Here is a 25,951-nt window from a genome sequence, read left to right on the forward strand (position 1 = left end):
TTAAGTTTTAGTTAAAATAATTAATATATACCCTGTTTTTTAGTTTAATTAGAATTTCTTTTTAGTAATAGTTAGTTTATATAGCTTATTATTTTTAAAAGTTTATAATATTAGCTTTAAAAAATTTCTAAATATTTTTAAGGCTGGTTATAATATTCTGGGTATAAATAATATTTATACTTTTTAATCTAGTATTTATATGATACTATAGTTTTTTAAAAAAAATAAAATAAACTACTAGTAGTAATTGATATAATAAATATAATAAATAAAAACTTTAGTAATAGTTTATCTATAGTATTAGTTTTTAATCTAGTAGAATAAGCAGAATTATAGTAGATTAGTACTAGTATTATACTAAAAATATTTTTTAAAAATTTAAGAATTATTTAGTATTTTTTATTTTATATAAAAAGAATAATTCTATATATAAGCAGAGTTAATAGCTAAGCTAGTTTACTATAATTTTTTAATAATAGTTATTTTTTAAAAATCTATTTATATTTTATCTGTTAAAATAATAAGAATTAAAAATTTAATTTTACTAATATAAAATTTATATTTATAAATAGCAGCTTATAAATCGGCTATATACAGGTTTTTAAAAACTAATTTAATATAAATATAATATTTAAAAGGGTTGTTACTATAAATAAAAATATTATTAATATAAATAATTATAAATTTATTAAAATATTTATAAAAAAGCTTTATTTATTAGTTTTTAAAATATAGTAGTTATATTAATTATTTAAATAAAAGAATCTTATATTTAAATATACTATATTAAATTTAAAAAGTAGTTTAGTTCTTTAAGTTAAAATTTATATAAATATAATAAAACTTTTATTAAATATTTAACTTTGTAAATACTTTAGTTTATTTTAATAGTTTAATAATCTTATTAATTAATAGTAATAGATATAGATTTCTTAATTAATATATTAAAATTTTAATAATTTATATATATACAGAGTTCTTCTTTAATATTTAAGACTATTAGAATAAATAATATAAAAAAGGCGGAATTTAAAATAATTTTTTTTTTAAAAATTTTTAATAATATAGTATTTTACAGCTTTTAGCTTTTCTACTATTTTTTTATATAATAAAAAAATTTAAATAAAGATTTTTTATTTAGCTAAATTTTGTAATTATAAATATAAAATAGTAGTAAAGTATTAAAAGCTTATATAAAAAATATTTTAATTAAATTATAATATTAAAAAAAAGTTTTTATAATTTTTTATTATTTTTACTTAGTAAAAAATAATTATATTTTTTTATTAATTATTTTTTTAATTTTTTAAAAAAGAAATAATAAAGATTTTTAACTTTAGTTTTTTTAAATATTATTAAAAGTTAGCTGTTTTTATTAATATTATTTCTAAATCTGCTGCTTTTAGCCTTTTCTAATATCTAGTACTTTTAATAATAAATTTATTTTTAAAAAATTTTTATTTAAATATAATATTTTATTTCTTTTAGTAAGTACTTTGGTCTGGTTAGTTATATAAAACCTAGTCTTATTTAGATTTTATAAAATTTATATTTAAATTACTATATTTAGTTTTTTATTTTACTATTTTTAATAATTTTTTATTATAGGGGGGCTTACTTTAAACAGAATATTCTAGTAAATTATAACTATATAAAATTAATTTTTATATAAAATTTTTTTTTAATAAATTAAGATTTTTTTATAGTTTATTAACTGCTAACCTTTTACTATATATTTCTTTAAATCTAAAAATTAATCTATTTTTTTATTTTATATTTTTTTAAAATATTTAATTAATTTTTTAATATTTAATAAGGCGGAGGGGTACTACTTATAAAAGTTTAAATTAAATCTTATTTTTTAATAAAAATTTATTAAATTATATTAATTAGTTTTTATAGTAGTTAAATAAAACTTTCTACTTTACCAGCTATAATTTTTTAAAAAATTATATTATAAAATTCTAGCTTTAATATTAGAAAAGAAATTTTTATAAAAGGCCTTTTTTCTACTAGTAAATTAAAATAAATTATATATATTAAAAAAGTAGAGAATCTTTTATTAAATCTAATTATATCTTAAATAATTTATAGTTTAAATAACTTTATTTTTAAAAATATCTTTATTTTAACTATAAATCTTATATTAATATAAATATAATTATTTATTTTAGTATTTACTAGAATTAATATAAAACCAGCTATTATATTTTTTAAAATTATGATTTTAATTATAAAAGTATTTTTAAAAAATTTTAATAGTATTTTTAAATTAATATACTACTAGTTTATATTTAATATATCTAAAATAAAAACTTTTTTAAACAAAGTTTTTTACTAATATATTTTTAAATTTAGTTTTTTTTATTATTTAAAGTTTTTATAGTTAAAGTATTTTTCTTTAGTTAGTAGTATAATACAGGTTTTTTAATTTATATAAAATTTAAATAAAATTTTAATATTATTTTTATTATTTAATAAAATAATTTTATTACTTAAATTATTTCTTAGCCTATAAGTAAAGTTTTATAATAATATTTTATATTTTTTTTTATACTTTTAAAAACTCTGGTATAAATAATAGTATATTATTTAAAATTAATATTAAACTTATAAAATTTAATAAAGATTACTTTTTTAAGCTTTAAAAATAATTTTTAATAAAAATTAAATTTTTAAAATTTTTTAAAATATCTACCTTGCCGGCCAGACAGCAAAACTAAATATAAAAATTATTAAATTCTTTTTAAATATTATTTTAAAATATATATATTTTAGTTTAGTATTCTACTTTTAGTTTAGATTAATATAAATTACAGCTAAATAAAATAAGATACTTATTATATTTTTAAAAAATTATTTAATTTTAATTTTTAATTTAAAAAGTAGATATTTATAAATATTATTTTAATAATAAATAGCTATATATATTTTTTATATAAATAAGTTTTTATAATAATTAATATTAGTTTTAAATTTTTATTTAAATATCAGCCTTTAGCCTTTAAAGGTAATAATATTTTTTCTATTATTTAATATTAAAAAATTAAAAAGTTTTATAGTTTTTCTAAAATATAGTACTTTTAAATTTATACTAGTTACTAGAATTAATATAGTATTTTACTATATTTTAATTTAAATTTAAATATTTTTATAATATTTTTTTAGCCTTTAGTAGATTAATATAATAAAACAGTACTTTTTAAATAATTTTAGACTAAGTTAGTTTTTTTTAGTTTATTAGCTTTACTTAATATTTTATTAATTTTTTTTAAACTTACTATAGATTTTTAGTACCAACTTAAAAATATATATATAAATTTTTTTTTATAAAAATTATATAATCTTTTAGCTGTAATATTCTTACTAGGGGTTTTACTAGTTTTATTAATAAATAAAGTTAACTTTTATATTTTTTTAACTTGGTTTTTAATATATCTTATACTATTATAACTGTTCTAGTTTTTTAGTTTTAATACTAGTTAATTTAAAGTTTAACTTAATCTAAAGTCTAGTTTTTATTTATTAGTTTTATATAGTTTATAAGCTATAGTAATAAAGTTTTTTTAATTTTAGTAATAGTTTAGTTCTATATATAAATTTTTAATTCTAGACTATATATTTTTTTTAAATTTATATTTTCTAAGACTAACTGTTATTGCTGTCGGCTTATTAAAAAAAACTTTTTAATAATAATAAATATATATATTTTACATATTTAGTTATAAAAAGTTTTAGAAAGTAGATATAAAAAAAGTAATACTTAAAATAATAGAACAGCCGGTTAGATTAATTTAATTCTATTAATTTAATATTCTTTTAATAAGATTTTAAATATAAAGAAAAAGAAAAAAAAAGCTGCTATAAGTTTCTGTAGTATTATCTTATCTATATAGATATAGCAAATAAAGCAAACAGAATAAATAAGCTTAGCCAGTTCTGGCTTAGTAATCTGTACAGAGTCCTTCTAGTTTGCCCTTACAACACCTATAAGTTACCCCCTTAATAATTCTCTTTTGCTAAATATTTAGTCTTTTATTGTATAAGCTTATCTTTTAGTTTACTAATACTAAATAAGCTTACTGTATAAAATACTATATTATAATAATAATTTAAAAACTATATTTATAAATAGTTCTATTAGACTACTAGTAATATTTTAATAAATTAATAAAAATATACTACTAAGTACTGTAGTTTTGTAGTAGAGTATTATACTTAAACAGCTTATTATAAGTAGAATTTTAAATACCTATATTTTTTATTTAAAAGTACAGGGTACTTATTTTAGTATTTTATAATTTTAATATTTATAAATAAAGTAACTATAAAGATATTATATTTATATAATAGTAATAATAGAAGTAAGCAGGAATATATTTAAAATATTCAAAACTTTTTTTAATAAAGATTATCTATAAATTATACTTTTATTTATATTTTACTGTTGTCTTTTTAGTAGTAATATTCTTTTTTAGCTGTTTTATAGTATTATTCTTTTGTTTTCATATTTTGATATATATTAAATATATATAATCTGTGAGGGTAATCCTATAGACGCAGTCTACTAAGCTAATCCTATTTAATATTTTTATAGTATTTATTTAGTTTATCTTTTAAGCTGTCCTACTGTAGATAAGCTACAGGCTTGTAATTTTTTTTTCTTATTTTTTTCTCTTCTTTTTATATTTAATATTCTATATTATTAGTACTAAATTAGTAGAAATAAACTAATTTAACTAGTTATAATATAATATATAATATTATCTTTATTTTTTATTCCCTTTTTAAAATCTTTAATAACTGTATATATAAAAAATATATAATTCTGTTACTTTTAAAGATTTTCCCTATATATATATCAACAGTAATAATAGTTGGTTTTAAAAAATATAAGTCTAAAAAAATATAAATTCTAAAATTAAAAATCCCTGTATACAACTAGACTGTTGCTGAAATTAAAAGAACTTTATTACTATAGCTTATAAACTATATAAAATTAATAAATAAAAACTAGATTTTAAACTAAGTTAAATTTTAAACTAACTAGTATTAAAACTAAAGAACCAGAACAGTTATAATAGTATAAAATATATTAAAAACTAAATTATTTAAAAAAAATATAAGAATTAATTTTATTTATAAATAAGACTAGTAAAACTTCCAGTAGAAATATTACAGCTAAAAAATTTTATAATTTTTATAAAAAAAATCTTATATATATTTTTAAGTTGGTATTAAAAACCTATAGTAAGTTTTTAAAAAAAATTAATAAACTATTAACTAAAGTAAATAAACTAAAAAAAACTAGTTTAGTTAAAAATTAACTAAAAAGTACTGTTTTATAATATTAATTTACTAAAGACTAAAAAAAATACTTTAAAAAATAAAATAATTTAAATTAAAATATAGTAAAATACTATATTAACCCTAATAACTAGTATAAACTAAAAATACTATATTTTAAAAATACTATAAAATTTTTTAATTTTTTAATATTTAATAATAGAAAAAGTATTATCTTTAAAAACTGGAGAGTAGCAGTTAAGTAGAAATTTAAAACTAATATTAATTATTATAAAAATTTATTTATATAAAAAACTTATATAACTAGTTATTATAAAAATAATATCTATAAATATCTATTTTCTAAACTAAAAACTAAAGCTAAATAATTTTTTAAAAATATAGTAAATATTTTATTTTATTTAGCTATAATTTATATTAATCTAAACTAAAAGCAGAATACTAGACTAAAATATATATTTTTTAAAATAATATTTAAATAAAAATTTTATAATTTTTATATTTAGTTTTACTATCTGGCTGGTAAAATAAATATTTTTAAAAAATTTTAAAAGTTTAATTTTTATTAAAAATTATTTTTAAAGTTTAAAAAACTAATTTTTATTAAATTTTATAAATTTTATATTAACTTTAAATAGTATACTACTACCTGTACTAGAGTTTTTAAAAATATAAATAAAAATATAAAATACTATTATTAAATTTTCTCTATAGACTAAAAAAATAATTTAAATAATAAAATTATTTTATTAAATAATAAAAATAAAACTAAAACCCTATTTAAACCCTGTATAAATAAAAAATCTATACTATATTATTAACTAAAAAAAATACTTCTACTGTAAAAAATCTAAATATTTAAATTATAATTATCTAAAAAAATACCCCTAATTAAAATAATAAAAAAAATTAGATTTAAAAATATATTAGTAAAAAACTTTATTTAAAAAATTTTTTATTTTAAATATACTAAGTATAAATTAATAGTATATTAATTTAAAAACTTTATTAAAATTCTTTAAAAATAGGTTTATAATTAAAATTTTAATTTTAAAAAATATAGCTGTTTTTATCTAAATTTTAGTAAGTATTAAAATAAATATTTATACTTATATTAATATAAAATTTACAGTTAAAATAAAAATATTTTTAAAAATAAAATTATTTAAACTATAAAATATTTAAAATATAACTAGATTTAATAAAAGATTTTCTACTTTTTTAATATATATAATTTATTTTAATTTAAGAGTAGAAAAAAAAATTTTTATATAGATTTCTTTTTTAGTACTAGATCTAGAAGTTTATAATATAATTCTAAAAAATTATAGCTAATAAAGTAAAAAAGTTTATTTAACTACTATAAAAATTAATTAATATAGTTTTATAAATTTTTATTTAAAAATAAAATTTAATTTAAATTTTTATAAGGAGTACCCCCCTGTTTTATTAAATACTAAAATATTAATTAAATATACTAAAAAAATACAGAATAAAAAAATAAATTAATTTTTAGATTTTAAAAATATACAGTAAAAAATTAGTAGTTAATATATAGTAAAAAATCTTAATCTATAAGAAATATATTTTATATAAAAACTAACTTTATATAGCTATAATCTACTGTAATATTTTATTAAAAGTAAACCCCCTTATAATAAAAAAATTATTAAAAAATAATAAAAGAAAAAATTAAATTTAGTAATTTAAATATAAATTTTATAAAATTTAAATAAGACTAGATTTTATATAACTAACTAAATTAAAGTATTTACTAAAACAAATAAAATATTATATTTAAATAAAAAAAATAAACTTAAAAATAAATTTATTACTAAAAATATTAACTATTAAAAAAAACTAAAGCAGCTGATTTAAAAATTATATTAATAAAAGTAATCAGCTTCTAGTAATATTTAAAAAAACTAAAGTTAAAAATCTTTATTATTTTTTTTATAAAAAATTAAAAAGATAATTAATAAAAAATATAATTATTTTTTACTAAATAAAAATAATAAAAAATTATAAAAACTTTTTTTTAATATTATAATTTGATTAAAATATTTTTTAAATAAGCCTTTAATACTTTACTATTATTCTATACTTATAATTATAAAATTTAGTTAAATAAAAAAATTTTATTTAAATTTTTTTTACTGTATAAAATAACAGTAGAAGAGCTAAAAGCTGTAAAATACTATATTATTTAAAAATTAAAAAAAATTAATTATTTTAAATTTTATACTTTTTATATTACTTATTTTAATAGTTTAAAAATCTAAAAAAATTTTTATATATATATAAACTATTAAAATCTTAATATATTTCAAAAAAAATCTATATCTACTACTATTAATTAATAAAATTATTAATTAACTAAAGTAAACTAAAGTATTTATAAAGTTAAATATTAAACAGAATTTTTACTATATTTATATAGATTTTAATTTAAAAAATCTAACTACTTTTTAAATCTAATATAGTATATTTAAATATAAAATTTTTTTATTTAAATTAACTAATAAATCTGCTGTATTTTAAAAACTAATAAAAATTTTTTATAAATATTTTAATAACTTTATAACTATTTATATTAATAATATTTTTATCTATAGTAATAACTTTTTTAAATATTAAATTTATATTAAATTAGTTTTTAAAAGACTATATAAAGCTGGTTTATAAGCTGCTATTTATAAATATAAATTTTATATTATTAAAACTAAATTTTTAGATTTTATTATTTTAACAGATAAAATATAAATAGATTTAAAAAAAATAACTGTTATTAAAAATTAAAATATTTTAAAAATTATATATAAAGTATAATTATTTTTTAAATTTTATAATATTTATTAATATTTTATTAAAAACTATAGTAAACTAGCTCAGCTATTAACTCTACTTATATATAAAAATACTATTTTTATATAAAATAAAAAATACTAAATAGTTTTTAAATTTTTAAAAGATATTTTAATTATAATACTAGTACTAATTTATTATAATTCTACTTATTTTATTAGATTAAAAATAAATACTGTAGATAAAACTATTACTAAAATTTTTACTTAATATATTAATAATTAATAGTACTTTATTTTATTTTTTTTAAAAACTAAAATATTTATTAAATTAAATTATAATATTTATAATAAAAAAATACTTGCTATTATTTAGTTTATAAAATTCTAAAAAACAGACCTAAAAAAACTAAAAAAAAACCTATTTAAAGTACTTATTAACTATAAAGTACTAAAATACTTAATAATTTTAAAAAAATTAAATACCTAATAAATATAATAAACTAAGTTTTTATTTAAATATTATTTTTAAATTTAATATAAACTAGAAAAGGCAAATATACTAATAGATATATTTATATAATAAAAAAAAACTAATAAATTAATAAATTAAAAATATAACTAAATTATATTATATTTTAAATAGCTGAATCTAAAGATTTTATAACTACTAATATTATTTATATTATTTCTACTAGATAAAAAGTTACTGCTAATTAATTAAATTCTATATATTTAACTATAAATTAAATAAACTTATTTAAAAGTAAAAAAATATTAATAATTTAAACAGCCTTTACTTTTTTTAAAATAAATTATTATTATATAAAAAACATCTAGTAGTACCTGGTAAAAAAAATCTAAAAACTAAACTATTAAATAAAATATACTATTAGCTATTAACTGTATATTTTAAATAAATAAAAACTTTTAAACTAATAAATAAACTAAAAATATAAACTAGTATCTAGTTTAGAAACTAATTTTTTTATTAATAGCTTTTATAATAATTAATTTAAAATACTACTAATAATAAACTTTACTGCTATTTATCTACTGTATATATTTTTTAAAATATTTTTATTTTATATAAAATATAAATATAATTTATATCCGGAGTATTATAACTTATTTTAAAAATATTTCAAAATTCATTAAAGCTAATATTATTAACGTTTAAAAATAGTAAGTTATATAAGCTAACTGTTATTAAAAAAAATCTTAATCCAGCCAGAAAGCAGAGTATATATTAATTATTTTAACTAAAATTAAAAATAACTATTTAAAAAACTAGCTAATAAATAGTATAGTTTTTATATAATTTTAAAGTAAAAAAAATATTTTTTAAATATAATTATCTGCTAATATTAAAGTATATTTAATATTTTATTTTAAAAAACTTTAGTCTATATTAATTAGTAATCTTTTATTAAAATAAACTTAAAATTAAACAGAACCAATAAATATAAATAAAAATATAAAATATAAAATAAATAATATTTTTAATTTTTATATATAATAGAAGCACTTAATATACTAAGTTAAATAAAAAAATTTAAATAAAATAAATCTAATATAGTATTTTACTAGTAATTTAAAAAATATTTTTATACTTTTAAAAAACTACTATAATTTTTATTTAATAAGCTCTAGTTTTTTAAAATATTTTCTGGCCTAGCTGAAAGCTGCTGTAGAAAAAGTTTTCAAACTTAACTATTTTAATAATAATTTTATATATAAACTTAAAAAATATTTAAAATCTACTATTATATTATTAAAATAATTCTAAGGTAGATTTAAAAAGCACCCCTTATTTACAGACAGTTAAGGCTAATCTAAAAAATAATATAAAAATAAATAAAATAAATTTAATATAAACTACTAAAATAAAACTAGTTTAACTTATTTACTCTATTTATTTTATTTAATATATATATATAGATAAAATAATATTATAGGAATATATAGCTGCCTTTCTCTTTTCTTTTTCTTTTTATACTTAAGATTTTATTAAAATAGTACTAAATTAATAGAATTATATTAATCTAATCAGCTGTTATATTTAAAATAATTTTAATCTTTATAAAATATTTTTTTTAAAAAGAAAATTAGCTATTTTTTTATTTTAAATTAATATAGATTATAATTTTAATCTAGTTTAAGGCAGATACTGCAACTTTTTCTACTAATTATTTTATAAGTAGTTTAGTTAAGTAGTAATCTTTTATCTAGTAATTTATTTATTTATATTTATAATAAGTTTTTAATTTAAAAATATTTATAAATATTTATAGTATTAAAAAAATTACTTTAGCTTTTAAATTTTTTTTATAAAACTATTAGTTTAGATTTTTAATTTCTAAATTTTATTTATAAGGGCAGTAGGCCTGTAATTTTTTTTTAAATCTATTTATAAAATATTTTGCTTTTTATTTATTTATATTATTACTTTAATACTGGGTCTAATCTTATAAGTAGTATAATAAGATTTTATTTAATTATAAAAAAAATCTACTATTTATAAATCTTTTTTAGACTAAAAAAATATAAAGAATAAATATACTTATATAGTATTAATATATTATATTTTATAATCTAATTTAGTTTTTATTTTTTTAATATTTATAAATAGATAAATTTTAGTTTTTTTTATAAGACTTAGTTTTAAATATTTTTAACTAGACTTTTTACTATCTATTTACAGGATTTTTTAGCTGTATTTTAAAAAACTTATAAAAATTAATCTATTTTTTATAGTAGGATTTAGCTATTTTGTCTTTTTATAGATTATTTAAAATATAATTTAAATAGGCTACTATAATATATATTTTTTAGTTTTTATTTTAATTATTAGTTTTTATAGTTAACTTTTATTTAGTAATAAATATACAGTAAATAATATAAATATAGATACTATATTATTTTTTTATTTATAAATAAATTAATATATATATTAGGTTTTTTAGTTTTTACAGTACTGGAATTAGAGTTTTTTAAATTTTTATATAAATATTTTTTATAGTATAAATTTCTAGCTGTTTCTGCAGCTTAGTAATTTGTTTAAGTAAATATAAATATTTATAAAAGTTTTAAATCAAAACCTGTTTTTTTTTAGTATAAATAATTTATTTTCTATAGTTAATATATAGTTTTTTATAATTAGATTAAAGAAGTTATTTTTAGTTTAGCTTTATTTATTATATTTAGCTATTATTTACTAGACTATTTTATAAAATATTAAGCAATAAAATTATAAAAACTAGAAAATAAAATAATATAATAAATAAATAGTTTTTATAAAGCTAAAAATATTAATATATTATTTTAAAATATTATTATTATTTTATTTAATTTATAAGGCAGCTACTGCTTTTAAAAACAGCTGCAGCTATTTTACTTAGCTGTTATATAACTGCTGCCTTAGATTGTCTATATATATTTCTCTTTGCAGATATCTACGAAGGTTGGAAGAGCTCTTTGGGCCCTTACAAATATAATAAGTAGATATATAAATATAATCTTAATTTGCCCAACCTTATTTACATGTTAAAAAAGGGTATTAACTAGCTGATTATCTACCTTTTTATCTACTTAATATTATATTTTTTATTTTTATTAATTTCTATATGTTTGTCTGCATTCTATACCCCATGTTTTATATCTTTTGTATCTGCAAGATGTTGTGTTTTTTAATATAGCCGATTATTGCCTTTATATATTCCTGTTTATATATATATAGCATCTTGTTGTATTGGGGATAATACATCTTTTTTTGGCAGGGGCAACTGTGACTGCCGTCTTTTTAATTCGCCGTATTAAGGCCTCCGCGCCTTCCCATATCGCCGTCTGCGACTTTGGCCTCATGGTTCGCCGAAGCCGATTATTTAGCTGCCCCTCCAGGCCTCCATTGAATGAACAACTTCTCCACATTTCGTCATCCGCAGTACGCGTATATCACACTGTAGAAGGCAGAAGAGGTTCTGAAAATATAAAAATAAAAGCTGTAGGGGCTATTTATTATTATAAATTAAAAAATTCTATTATTTTATATATAAGTAGTAGTATATAGGAGAAAAGAAATAGAAGCAGCAGCAGCAGTAGAATTTGGCATGAAGCTAAAAATTGAAAGAAAAACTAGAACTAAAGTAACAGCAGTAGTAAATATAATAAAAATAAATATATTTCTAGTAGTAGCAGCAGTAGTAATAAAAGTATTTTTTTATAATAAAAAAAATTGTAAAATATACTGTAAATAATTAGCTAAGTCTAAACCAGTCCTGTAGACAACTTATATAAAAAAATAAAGTAAAGTAGACTAATAGAACCTGCAGACACAGAGCTTAAATAGTATACTATAAAAAAATTAGTTAGTTTTTATAAAAAAGATAAGATAAAACTAAGCCCTTATAAAAACTAAGATTTTATAAAAAAAACTAATAAAATATTTTAAATATTACTGCAGAAAAAAAAGTTAGCTAAATATTAACTTATAAAAGTATTTAAAAAAATTATATAAAAAATCTACTAAAAAAAAAGAAAAAAAAAAGTTGTAGAAAAAAAAACAGAGGCCTAAAAAATAAAATCTTTTTATATAAAATTTTTTTTACTTTTATAAGATTAGTTCTGCTAGTTTTAACTGTAAAATATTTTAAACAGCTAAAATAGGTAAATTAAAAAAATTTAATACTATTAATTGAAAAAATTTTTAATTGCAGGGGAGGCTATTTATAGGCTATTAAAAAAAACTAGCTAATAAATAATAAATTATATACTAATAAAAAATCTTATAAAAATAGTAGTATTAGTAATATAATATTTTTTTTATAAAAGGATAAAATAGTAAATTATTTTTTCTACTACTTTAGTTTTTTATAAAAGTATTTATTAAGTAGAGGTTTTAATAGTACTACTATAAAAAATAATATTTTTTTATAAAAAAATAATTATAAAAATCTAAATAGTCTTTTTAATCTTTATAAATATTTATAAAAAATATATATATAAATAATCTAAGGCAGTAGTTATATAACAGCTAAGTAAACTAGCTACAGCTGCTTTTAAAAGCAGCAGCTGCCTTATAAATTAAGTAAAGTAGTAATAATATTTTAAAATAATATATTATTACTTTTAGTTTTGCAAAAGCTATTTGTTTATTATACTATTTCACTCTTTAGCCCTTATATTTATTTAAATAGTAATTTATTAAGGTATTAATATTATTTCTACTAATAAGTTATACTTATATAGTTTATAGCTTTAAAAACTTTATAATAGTTAATATTAAATTTAGCAGATATTTTTTTAAAAATTATAGTTTAAATTATAAAACTATTTTTATTATTTCTAAATATTAAAAAAAGTTTAAACTAAGAAGTATTTTTAATCTTAATAGCTATTTTAAAATTATATAAAAAAATTAAGATTTCTGCTGCTAATTTAATACTGGTTTAATATTATTTTATTAAAAATTTTTATAATTTAGCAGCTTAATACTATAGATACTGGTAGTTTTATAAACTGCTAATAGTATTTCTAACCGCAGTAAAATCCTTTAAAAAAATCTAAAAGTATTAAAAATAAGAATTTTTTGAAGGTAAAAAAGCTTTTTAATTTTAAATTACTACTTTAATATAATTATTACAGCAATATACTATATTCTATAGATAACTAAAGATAAAGGATTAGAATTGTTTAAAAAAAATTAGTTTATAACAGTTCTATTATTGTAAAACTAATCTTTACTATCCAGTAGTCTAGTAAGCTAATAAATAGTTAAGTATATAAAAAGACTTTAAAGTTATTAATATTATAACTGTTGTTTATAGGATGTGTGATGGACTTGTAGGCGATCTGCTGGGGTGTTGAGGGATTCCTGTGACAATTACTTTTAGAACACAGCTCTGTGCTTATATAACAATGGCTATTGACACGGGTTAAACTTCTATTGCAACCGACATTATATTCAAAATACATATCTCTATACTTGTAGGAAGAATCTTCTTACATCAGAATTACATTGGAAATCTGTAGGACTTTTAGGGGCTAAAGGTATTTTATTGGAGTTCTTTATTAAAATACCTTTTTTGCATTCTTCTTACTTGGTTCATTTCTTTACATATGTCGTTTTTTGCCACTGTTACTAATCTTACCGCCTTGATCGCTCCTCTACCGCTTCCTCTTAAGGAATGATTTAAGGGTGTTTAATCTTAGTAAAATGGGCCTGGTGCCTAATATTCTCGTGTTTTTACAAAGCTCAGTAGGCCTTATTGGTTGTGATTCTGCCAGGCAGTATTAAAGTGCGTTTTTGCCACTTTTGTATCCACTGACAATTGTACACGACCTCACTGAGTACTAGAATTATTAAGATCTATATCAAGATTTATATAACAGTATATCCCCTTCCATGTGTAGGCAATGGGGTTTTGTACGATTTACAGCCTCACCGCTTGCTATATAAGGCTGTTCTGCCGCCATGTGCACGGACTCCCGCACCCCATCAAAATACCACGACTGTGTAGGGGGGGCCAATGGTCCCCCCGCTCACCGCTTGTAATTAGAAAGATAAAAAGGTTGTAAGGCTTACCACCTGCTATAGAAGAATTAGAGTAGCATTAGAATTACAGCTGGTGTTGATAGCAATTATTAATTAGGATCTTTGGCATCAGACCTTCTATGATCTACTATTGGCTTGTTTGTGTACTGTAATCGACCCCTCAAACAAACCCGAGACCGCTCATCCTTTGACACTGATCCTTGATACATGCCAACTGGGGTGATAATGAAAGGGGTAACTGACATTGCACCCCAAGTCTCCAAGTCCCCAAGTCCCCGGAGTCTCGGGTCTGTACTGTACCTGTTAGCTTGCGGATATCAAGTATTCCAGATATTCTATAAATATACACTGTATTCTAGGCAATTCTTGTAAATTTGATACTTGGAGCCTCGGAGCTTTTATACTTGAAAGGTTTTTATAGCCTCTAAGCTTACTAGTGTACATCCAAGTTCTGTGTACTCATACTGAGTAGAGTTGCAAATTTGTAGCTAAGATTTAATTAGTACCTAGTATGTATTACAGAGCTGCCGATTCGCCCCCGGTACGCTGCCTACCTGCTTATCAATAATGTTGATTGAAGAGCTAATCATATAACACACATAGTGAGAATTGTTCCTGTGATGTATCATACGTATGTCGATTTGAAGTACTTTATTCAGTCAGCAGCTATAAGTACTCATCCAGTCGAGGCGTGGTTTGTAAATGATGCTTTGGGTACCTAGTACCATGCTTCGGCAGTTGTTCCCACTAGCCAGTGATGATGTCAAGATCGCTCCTTAGGTAGGCGGGTGTCAAACTTTGTTCTCTCCGGTTGCATACATAATTAGAAAGGGCAACACAACCCACAATAATCCAGAACCAACTTCGGGCACCTTCAACTGCCAACTAATTCGAGTGCCCAAATACGATTTTGAACATTTCATTCTTTCACCCAATTGGTTGTATACTATATTTCTATAAGTAGCCGAGCTTGGTGACTGCTACCTTACCTGTCCCGTCCCGCATTGGTGCGTTGATTGTGACGCCTCAGCACAGCTAGCATCCGCAGGATCAATATTGACTAACTTTCCATCTCAAGCCGGTATTTTTTTTCTCGAAGATGGATTCTGCTGGTCAAAGCAGCCATCTTGTCACAATACCCGATTCCGCCGATTCTGGAACAGCTGGTACTACTGCGAGCCCAGTTATCCTAGGGACCCCTGCAGTCGTGACCCCCAACCAGGATAAGACAGTCTCGAGCTCAGCACATGAAAATCCAATTGGTGCACAATCCCTTCATGCAAGCACGCGCAAGTCAGATCGTATAATGGAGTCTCAAATCAGCGGTCAGGAAAACCATGGCATTCGGTCATTGACCGGAGCGCCCAGAAGACTCAGTGCAAGCACAGCTACAAGCTCCATAAGTGAAACTGAGCCTTCTTTGCCGAAGTTAGGCAGAATCGGTGTTTGTGCTTTGGATGTCAAGGCTCGCAGCAAGCCCAGCCAAAATATACTGACCCGCCTGCAAGCTAAAGGGGGTTTCGAAGTAATCGTCTTCGGTGACAAGGTTATTCTTGACGAGGCTGTAGAAAATTGGCCAGTTTGTGAATACCTCATAGCATTCTTTTCGGATGGGTTTCCATTGGACAAAGCTATCGCATATGCAAGACTTCGAAAACCATTTTGCGTCAATGATTTACCCATGCAAAAGGTGCTATGGGACCGTCGACTTTGTCTCAGAATACTAGATCATATGGGTGTGCCCTCTCCCAAGAGAATGGAAGTTAACAGAGACGGTGGACCGATTTTGGAATCTGCTGAACTTGCTCAACATGTATATAGGATGACAGGGGTCAAACTTGAAGGGCCCAGCGACGGCACTGGAGGTGGGGCGTCTCGAACAATGAATGTCACAATGTCTGATGATGGTGATTCTTTAATTGTTGACGGCAAAGTTCTCAAGAAGCCGTTCGTTGAGAAGCCGGTGAACGGAGAAGACCACAATATTCACATATACTTCCCAAACGACCAACAATATGGGGGTGGGGGCAGGAGACTTTTCCGCAAAGTCGGTAACAAAAGCTCCGAATATGATCCCAACCTCATTGTTCCCAGATCGATAACGGAAAATGATACGAGCTACATATACGAGCAGTTCCTTAGGGTCGATAATTCCGAAGATGTCAAAGCCTACACGGTTGGACCGGATTTTTGCCATGCCGAAACACGGAAGTCTCCTGTAGTTGATGGGCTTGTTCGTCGCAATACACATGGAAAAGAAATTCGATACATTACGAAGCTGAGCAAAGACGAAGCATCGATTGCGTCGAAAATCTCAAATGGATTTGGGCAGAGAATCTGCGGTTTTGACATGCTCCGTGTTGGCGAGAAGAGCTATGTGATCGACGTGAATGGCTGGAGTTTTGTCAAAGATAATAACGACTATTACGACAAATGCGCTGGGATATTGAGGGACATTTTTCTGAATGAGAAGCGCCGATGCGACGGTTTACCAGAGCCATCTGACTCGCTGCCTCAGGAATCTAGCCACAACTGGAGGCATTCGATATCACACAGGACTACTTTAAAGACCCTATTGAAATCCCCTAGCTCGTCAAAGCTTCAGGGGCCTCAACAAAGCATCAACAGCTCTGAAACCGGATCATCCGAGTCTATTGTCAACCGGCCGATTACATCGCCTTCAGGCGAGAGCCTGGACAATGGAAGCAGTCACAAAAGCCCCATCGCACGGGAAAAAAATGCAACTACAAGGTCCTATGATCCGCAAAACCTGAAATCGTCTATAGTGTCAGTGGATTCATCCATCGATGGCTGTCCGCCCCCTCCCCCTGCCTCCAAGCACTCCTGGAAATTGAAGGGTATGGTCGCAGTTATAAGACACGCCGATCGCACACCAAAACAGAAGTTCAAGTTTACTTTCCACAGTCAACCTTTTATTGACCTACTGAAAGGTCACCAAGAAGAGGTGGTCATCAAAGGCGAAGCCGCATTGGCCAGTGTTTCGGAAGCAGTAAAAGTTGCTATGAAAGAAGAGCTCGAGGATTTGGATAAGCTGAAGTTACTTCGCACATCGTTGGAGAGAAAAGGCGGTTGGCCAGGCACAAAGGTACAAATCAAGCCAATGTTCCGCAAGAGGAGACCCGAGGAGTTACGAGGACAGTCACCCTCTACTCTCATCACGACCCACCTTGCTGCGCAGTCTCAAGACGAATCCTCCCAGCCCACGCCCTGCCACGACCGAAGTTTGACAGAAGATAGAACTGGTCGTCCCCAAACGCGAAGCGACTCAATCTCGGGTGCTACGTTTTCGAGGTTCTCTGCTGCGGAGAATGACCTTATCTTAGATAAACTTCAGCTCGTCATCAAGTGGGGAGGTGAACCGACCCATGCTGCACGCTATCAGTCGCAAGATCTAGGGCTCAATATGCGTGATGATTTGAAATTGATGAATAAAGAGGCATTGAATAATGTCCGTATTTTTACCAGCTCGGAGAGAAGGGTGAGCACTAGTGGTAAGTTGGACCCTTCGGATATAAATGGGTGAAACGACTCTGACTTGCTGTCTTAGCTCAAATCTGGGCCTGCGCTTTTCTTGACCAGAAGGAACTTCCTGAGAACTTCATTCAAGTACGAAAGGATCTTCTTGATGACTCCAATGCCGCAAAGGATCTTATGGACAAGGTTAAGAAAAAGTTGAAACTGCTTCTTCGGGAAGGATCTGCACCATCACAATTTACCTGGCCAAAAGACAATATCCCCGAGCCATCAGTGGTCCTGGCAACTGTTGTCGAGTTAATGAAATACCACCGAGATGTTATGAGACATAACTTCCGGATGATCGACAAGTCATCGCCAAAGCCGTTGGTATCTGTTCCTCCTGATAATCATGATGGGGGCCGCGCCCGCCACTCGGATGCTGAGTACGAGAACCCTGCATTGGACTCCATCCAAGGACGTTGGTGTACCGGAGAAGACCCGATGCTCTTCAAGGAGAGATGGGAAAAACTATTCGCCGAGTTCTGCGATACGGAGAAGGTCGATCCAAGCAAGCTTTCTGAGCTCTATGATAGCATGAAATTCGATGCCCTACACAATCGGCAATTTCTAGAATGGGTTTTCATGCCGCCAGATAGTGATGACAGCGAGGACGAACAAAATGTTCATAGCTGGAAGAAAATCACACGAGAAGACCTGCTTGGAGATACCAAAACAAACAAAGATGGTGTAATTCCCGAGAAAAGTGATGGACCGGCCGAATCGTCATCCTTTGCTCATCGCTTTGGCTGGAAAAAGCGCATGCACGCCTTCGATTCAATGCCACATTTTAGAGGGCTTGATGACACATATGACCACTACTTCAAATTATACCCTGGGTCCAGTCCCTCGAAGTGTAAACTGGATGGAAGACTATCGAAACTGCGAGAGCTATATAAGTTGGCCAAAGTTCTTTTTGACTACGTGACTCCACAGGAATACGGAATTACAGACACGGAAAAGCTCGAAATTGGCTTGCTCACGTCGTTGCCCCTTCTACAGGGAATAGTCAGAGATCTCGAGGAGGTTCAGGCCTCCTCTGATGCGAAGTCTTTCTTTTACTTCACCAAAGAGTCTCACATCTACACCCTGCTCAATTGCATACTGGAAGGAGGGATTCAAACCAAAATAGCCAGGACAGCTATACCCGAGCTGGACTACCTTTCACAGATATGCTTCGAGCTTTATGAAGCTAAGGACTGTGAGTCCTCAACTAGTTCCTACTCCATTCGCATATCTATCAGCCCTGGATGCCATGCTTTTGACCCTCTAGATGTTCAGCTTGATTCTAGACATGCTATTGGCTGTGCTCCTAGACGAAGCCTGACACCCCATCAAGATTGGAAGGAAGTCATAGAAACACTAAAGGCGAAGTTCGATACGTAAGTATACTTTCTAGATCTATAGCTCGCAGTGGTAGAGATGCTGACCAGAGTGCTTTAGTGTCAGTTTACCAAAGACCTTTATCGCTGTGAATTTGAGTGACAAACATGTACCCGCTCGGGATACCTCACCACCAGAACTGAACAGCATCTAGCTTAGATGCAAACACTCGACCGGGCGAATGGGTTTGATCGCTTGCTATCCTAGAATTCCTATCTCCTGGTCTTAATTCAGCCGAGCTTAGAAACAATCTCGATGCCAATAGACCGTGTTATGTACGGTAGTGTATATCTGCTGCTACCTATCGTTCTAAATTGGAAGGCCTTGCGTTGCTCGCGAGTTGCCTCTCATAAAACAGATTATCATGGAAGCATAGACTACTACTCGCTCTGAACTAAAGCCTTCCTGATACATATGTGTCCATTCGACGAGATGCAGTGCAACCTAAAATGCAAAATTACAGGCAGTGGGTAATAATAATACCGGTTAAGTCAAAGCATTGATCACTGACTTATGCTTGAAAGACTTAGCAATAATTGACTAAGCAAAACGTAGAAGAACGGCCACTTAAAGTATACCTACCAATTAACTCCAAGCTGGTCCGGTCCTAACAGACTACTAGTAGGTACTGTAGGTACCTAGTGCTCAAGTGGAACCCATCAACTATCGGGAAATCAGGTTCTACTAATGACCCCCGCCCTCTGCCCCATCCTCGGTCAGCAAGCAACCAGACCAGCAAGCCGCCTAAAGTCGGTATATCATATCCAACACCGACTTCAAGGAACTTTGCCTGTCAGTCTGACCTATATTGAGCCCGCCAACTTGGCACAAGTACCGCATTTGACGCTCCTATTTCCAAATACATCTCGAGGAGCCTTGCCTTGAGAACTGCCGATATGGCACCCGCATTAGGCCCAGATAATGAGAGCTTCCAATGCGAACTGAACGGACATGAGATCCAATGCAGACACCCGCAAACGCAGAAAGAGATTATCATCTCAATCAATAACTTAATCTGTATCTTGTCCCGAGGCGATAAGCTTGAGGCTCCCAGGCATGTTATGCTGTTTTTGTGGCTCGATGAGAACGAGTTTGAGGTCTCGAGGGAGTGTATGTCACTCCAAAGTATTGAAGTACTTTCATTACCTGCGCAGCTGTCCAAATTCGTCTGCTCAGATATACCTCCCTACCTCGGGACTTTCACTCACGAACAGGTGGAAAAGGTAAATATCCATGTGATCATATCAACCACTTCTGGCACACATACAGGCATGAGTGTGTTCAAAAATATCCTGAGCCCCCTCTTATCGCAACTTGGAGTGCGCGAGTATGCAGTGCATGAGACCCGGACCACACAGACAATAGTCGAACTGTGCCACACAAAACTGATGCCCTGCGCTCAAGCGGGCATCAAGCAAACAATAATTCTACTTTCAGGCGATGGAGGTCTGACTGACATCATCGACTCCTTCCATGGTACAGCAATACAATATCTTGCCAAGCCTATCATTGCCCTGATCCCAACCGGAACAGGCAATGCCATGGCCAGTTCAATAGGGCTCCTAAAAAGTCGAGCGGCTGGACTTTCCGCATTATTGCATGGGCATCCCGCCCCTATACCTGCCTTCTTGGCTACTTTCTCAGCTGGTTCAAAGCTTGTTACAGAAGCGGGCAGCGGAAGAGTCAATATCAATTCACACTCGCAGAGCAAAACTGGTCACCCTACAGTATACGGTGGTGTTGTCGCAAGTTGGGGTTTGCATGCTGCGTTGGTGGCGGATAGTGATACTGCTGAGTACCGCAAGTATGGAGCGGAGAGATTCCAGATGGCTGCAAAGGAGATCCTATTCCCCTCAAATGGTGACGATCCCCATAAGTTCCGCGGTAGTATCAGCTTCACATGGCGTGATCGCCAGACCAATAAGCGACATACGGAGGCTTTGGGATGTGAAGAGCACATGTACGTGTTGGTAACTTTGGTGTCGAACCTGGAACCAGGTTTCACGATATCACCTTTGTCAGCTCCGTTGGATGGCTGCCTGAGAATCATACATTTCGGACCAATGACGTCGGAACAGGCAATGAACTTGATGAGCAATGCGTATCAAGGAGGCAAGCATGTCAATGACGCCAGAGTGACTTATCGTGAAATCGAGAGCATCCGAATAACCCTGGGCGAGGTCGACGAGAGATGGAGAAAAGTTTGTATAGATGGCAAGATTATCGCTGTTGAGAGTGGCGGCTGGCTCGAAGTACAGAAAATCTCGGAGCACTATCTCAACATTCTCATACCTGCTCACGGTGATTCCGATGTCTGGTTGAGAGGCGTAAGCTAGCGTTGCCGAGGATTTCAGAGTGTCATGTACATGCTGGATTTTAGGGAGGTTGGGTCGGACACGCCCAGAGTACCGAGGTATTTTTACATCTTCTTACTTTAGAGCTACCAGGATGTTTCATCAGGATGTTGTCCAGGGCCTGGGGCACTGTTATTAAGGCTTTTTGATGTGATTGGTACACAAATAAATTATACCAGCAGTAGAAACAGCTCTCTATTATTACAGTGGGAGGAAAGTAGACTGTGTACTCCCCCCACCAAATTGTTTGGTTCCAAGCGCCACTTTCCGCATCACCGCCTTCCTATTTACTCTTGTTAACAAAAATATACGGTACAGCATATTATACAAAGTACTGAGGATTTGGCGGTGGTGGCTTTTGCCGGCAGAATAAGGGTGTAACCAGTCCTAAATAGGAATAAGACGAACTTCTTGTGGAGGGAGTATGCAGACTACTTTCCAGTGACTGTAGCTGATTTGTAGTTGCTAGCTTTATGGTGAGTCGCCGGCCCCAACCTATAGTATAGGACTGCAGTAACAGTAATACTATGCTGCAGTGTTAAGGGTCTTCTGTAAGCTGGAATAGTAAGTTGTATACATGTTCTATGTTTTGTAAGTAACCTACAATTTCTTATTAAGAAGATAGATAATCTACTGAGAATATCTTTTAGGTTTTTCAAGTAGTAAAGGTTCTAAGTCGCCGACCCCAGCCTGCGGCATGGGTCTTTTGATTAAGGTGATTGATGGTTTCGGTAGGCGGTATACAAGGCGGCTTGCTAAAAGACGGCAAAATAGACCATATGACAAACGCCACAGTATAAATTTAGCAAGAATTAATGCTTGTCTATTAGAATAGATACAAATTCTAGTCTACATATTATAGATAAATTATGTTGGTATTCAGTAGAGAATTGAAATATTTTGTAATAAGCTTGTAGAATACCTTGAATATTACAACAGTAGCAGAATATACAAAGGAGGTAAAAAGTGGTAAAAATAGAACAAAGGGCCAAGTGTATATCTGTCAGGTTTAACCAGATTTAGTATGCTGTATTTAAATAATGTTTTACAGAGTAATTATATAAGACTTTTGTTTCAATACTGAACCACAGAGGATGGATGTTATCTGTGAGGATAGTTGCCAAGGGTGAGAATTGAATGGATCATAAATAGGCCTTGCCAAAGCCTGCAGGTTCACAGGTCAGATCCAAACCCAACCTAGTTTTTGGCGGGGTTTGGATTAATAGGCTTAACCTACAGATTAAATATAGATTTAGATATTTAATTTATAAATTTTTAGTAGATACCTATAAATTATTAAACAAAATAAATACTATATAATTAATAGATTATATAAGTTATACAGTTTTAGCTGTATTTTTAAAATATTATACTTATATTTAAAATAATCTAGTATAGAAAATATTAAATTATATATAAGTTTACAATAGTAGAAGCTAAAAAATTAGATTTATTTTAATATAATATATATTTAATATAAAATAAATTAATTATTATTATAATATAAATACTTTTTAATTCCATTTAATATCTATAGCTACATTTTTAAAAGAGAATTATTTTTTTTTATTTTTTTATTATTTTTTTAGTTATTAAAACTGTTTAGTTTTTATTTATATTAAAAATAATATTTTTTATTTGTTATATATTTTAAATAAAACTGGTATTTTTAGTTATTAAAGAACAGATTCTTTTATTATTTTTTATTTATTATTATAACTATTTTTATTATTACTAATCAGCTTAATACTTTTCTTAAGAAAACTATACTTCTTTTTTAGTTAACTTTAATTTTTTTAGAAATTTTTTTCTAGATAATAGTCTTTTTTCCTACTTAAAACTATATTATATACTTATAGAATATAAGTTTTTATATTATAATTATATTTAGTAAATCTTAGCAGTAGTAATAAATATTTTAAACTAAATTAAAAAAATTACTTAATACTAGTATTAGTAGTAGAAATAAAAAATATATTATAAATAAGTTTTATAAATAAAAAATATATATACTAATTATTTTTTTAGAATATCTAAACCAGTATAGCAGAAACAGTAGCTAAAGTAAATATTAAAAAAACTTAAAATAAAAAAAATATATAACTATTAAAATAATTTATAAAATTATTCTTCTCATCTTCTAGACTAAATTAATCTAATCCTATTATTTAAAAAAAAATTAATATTATTATTTAGTTAAAAAATTTTAAAGTATTACTTTTAACTATTATTTTAACTCTACTTATTAATATAGCTTAAAATATTTAATAAGACTTTTCTAATATTTAATAGTCTATTTTAAATTTTAAATTTTATTTTTAAAAACCTAAAGTTTACATTATAATATAAGTATTATATTAATAGTAAAAATATTATTTTCTATATTATCTCTTTTACTATAGTAATAAAAAAGCTTTATTTATATTATATAAAAACTAGTAAGCATCAGCTTTTTTATAATATATTCTTTTATTTAAACTATTTAATAGATTTTTTAAATATTTAAAAAGTTTATTATAAATAGTAAAAGTTAGATAGATAATAGTATTTTTAATTTTAAATAATACTATAGTATATTTAAAAAATAGGTATATAATTTATAGTAAATAGTTAATTTACTGCTACTAGTTTTAATTAAGCTTAAAATATAAATAACTATACTTTAGATAGAACTTATTTAAAAATAATTATAAATATTTTATATATTAATATAAAAAAATTAAGTTTTAGTATATCTAGATATTTTAAATTAGTAATAATACTAGTAAATTAAACTATAGCTTATAAAAAGCCTTCTAGTATTAAAAACTAGTATTAATAAAAACTAAAAGACTTTAAAGCTATAATTAAAATCTTAGTAATAAAATAGCTTTGAAAAATAAAATAATAAAACTGTTAAGAAGCAGGCTGGCGTCTGGTTCTTAGTCTAGCTGGGTAGTAGAAGTCACAGCTCTAGCTAAATAATTTTCTATAACTAGTTTTTTAATTTTTTTATTAGCTACTAAATTAGTATATTTTTAGATTTATAGATAAAATATAGTTTAAAAAGCTATAAATAGAATTAGAAATAGATAAAAAATTCAAAAAGTTTAGTATATTATATATAAAACAGTTAAAAAGGGCAGTAAGATTACTAAAATAAAAAAATAAAATAAAATTAAATAAATAAAATAAATAAAAAAAGTAAAATAAATTAGATAGATACTTTAAATCTATACTATAATAGTACATCCCCTTTTTAAAGCTAAGCTCTGTTAAGGTGTAGATTATAATTTATTGAAATAAAAATAATAAAATTTTTTAACTATTTAATAAATATTTTTTAAATACTAAACTAGTTTAGTAGTTAAATCTAAATATTTATTTTATTTTATAATATATATTAGTTAAAGGCGGCTATTTTTTTTATAGTTTTATATAAAATTTAAAATATTTTTAGTTTTTTATTTTTTAAACTGTTAATTTTTATATATAATAGTAAAAGTTAGTATTAGTCTAAAACTAATTTTTTACTAGTAGAAATAAATAAACTAGTATTAAATATAAAATATATTTTTATACTAGAAAAAAAGGCTAGCTGGTAGATATATAAGCTAAAAATCTTTTTAATTTTATATAATTTTAAAATATTTTAATAAAGTTTTTTACTGGATTTTAGTATTTTAATATTATAAATATTTAGCTATACTTCTTATTTTTTTAAAATTTTTTTAAAAATTTATATTATTATTTTATTTATTTTATATATTAGATTTAGATAGTAGATATTTCTACTTTAATAAATTTAATAATAATTTATATTTTTATAATAAACTAGTTTATATCTTTAAATAGCTAGACTATTTAAAATTGCTATAAACTTAAAATTTATTTAAAAATATGTCAACAATGTGGGCAGATTGGCCAGTTGGCAGCCTCAGGCTCGCCAGTTCGCGGCCTCGGGCTCGCCAGTTCGCCACCACTGCCAGGCGCCACCTCAGGGCCTGCTCGCCTGCCATTCCTGCTTGCCCGCCACC

At 25.5% G+C, this 25,951-nt stretch overlaps 2 protein-coding genes across 2 annotated transcripts; both read left to right on the plus strand.

The window, feature by feature from the left end:
- Nucleotides 1–15,970: 15,970 nt before the first annotated feature.
- Nucleotides 15,971–19,735, plus strand: BO86DRAFT_326952 (inositol polyphosphate kinase VIP1; the record flags this gene model as incomplete). The annotated part of the gene is made up of 3 exons (XM_025668585.1): nucleotides 15,971–18,176; nucleotides 18,233–19,580; nucleotides 19,642–19,735. The coding sequence occupies 3 exons, from the start codon at nucleotides 15,971–15,973 to the stop codon at nucleotides 19,733–19,735; spliced, it is 3,648 nt and encodes a 1,215-aa protein (XP_025521843.1).
- A 450-nt stretch (nucleotides 19,736–20,185) lies between these two features.
- BO86DRAFT_460231 (diacylglycerol/lipid kinase family protein) lies at nucleotides 20,186–23,271 on the plus strand (the record flags this gene model as incomplete). The annotated part of the gene is made up of 9 exons (XM_025677396.1): nucleotides 20,186–20,691; nucleotides 20,736–20,804; nucleotides 20,851–21,908; nucleotides 22,405–22,411; nucleotides 22,479–22,499; nucleotides 22,586–22,666; nucleotides 22,875–22,894; nucleotides 23,088–23,114; nucleotides 23,263–23,271. The coding sequence occupies exons 1-9, from the start codon at nucleotides 20,478–20,480 to the stop codon at nucleotides 23,269–23,271; spliced, it is 1,506 nt and encodes a 501-aa protein (XP_025521844.1). The 5' UTR covers nucleotides 20,186–20,477.
- Nucleotides 23,272–25,951: the final 2,680 nt, after the last annotated feature.

The sequence above is a fragment of the Aspergillus japonicus genome (genome assembly GCF_003184785.1).
Source record: "Aspergillus japonicus CBS 114.51 unplaced genomic scaffold BO86scaffold_128, whole genome shotgun sequence".
In the NCBI taxonomy this organism is placed as follows: Eukaryota; Fungi; Ascomycota; class Eurotiomycetes; order Eurotiales; family Aspergillaceae; genus Aspergillus; species Aspergillus japonicus.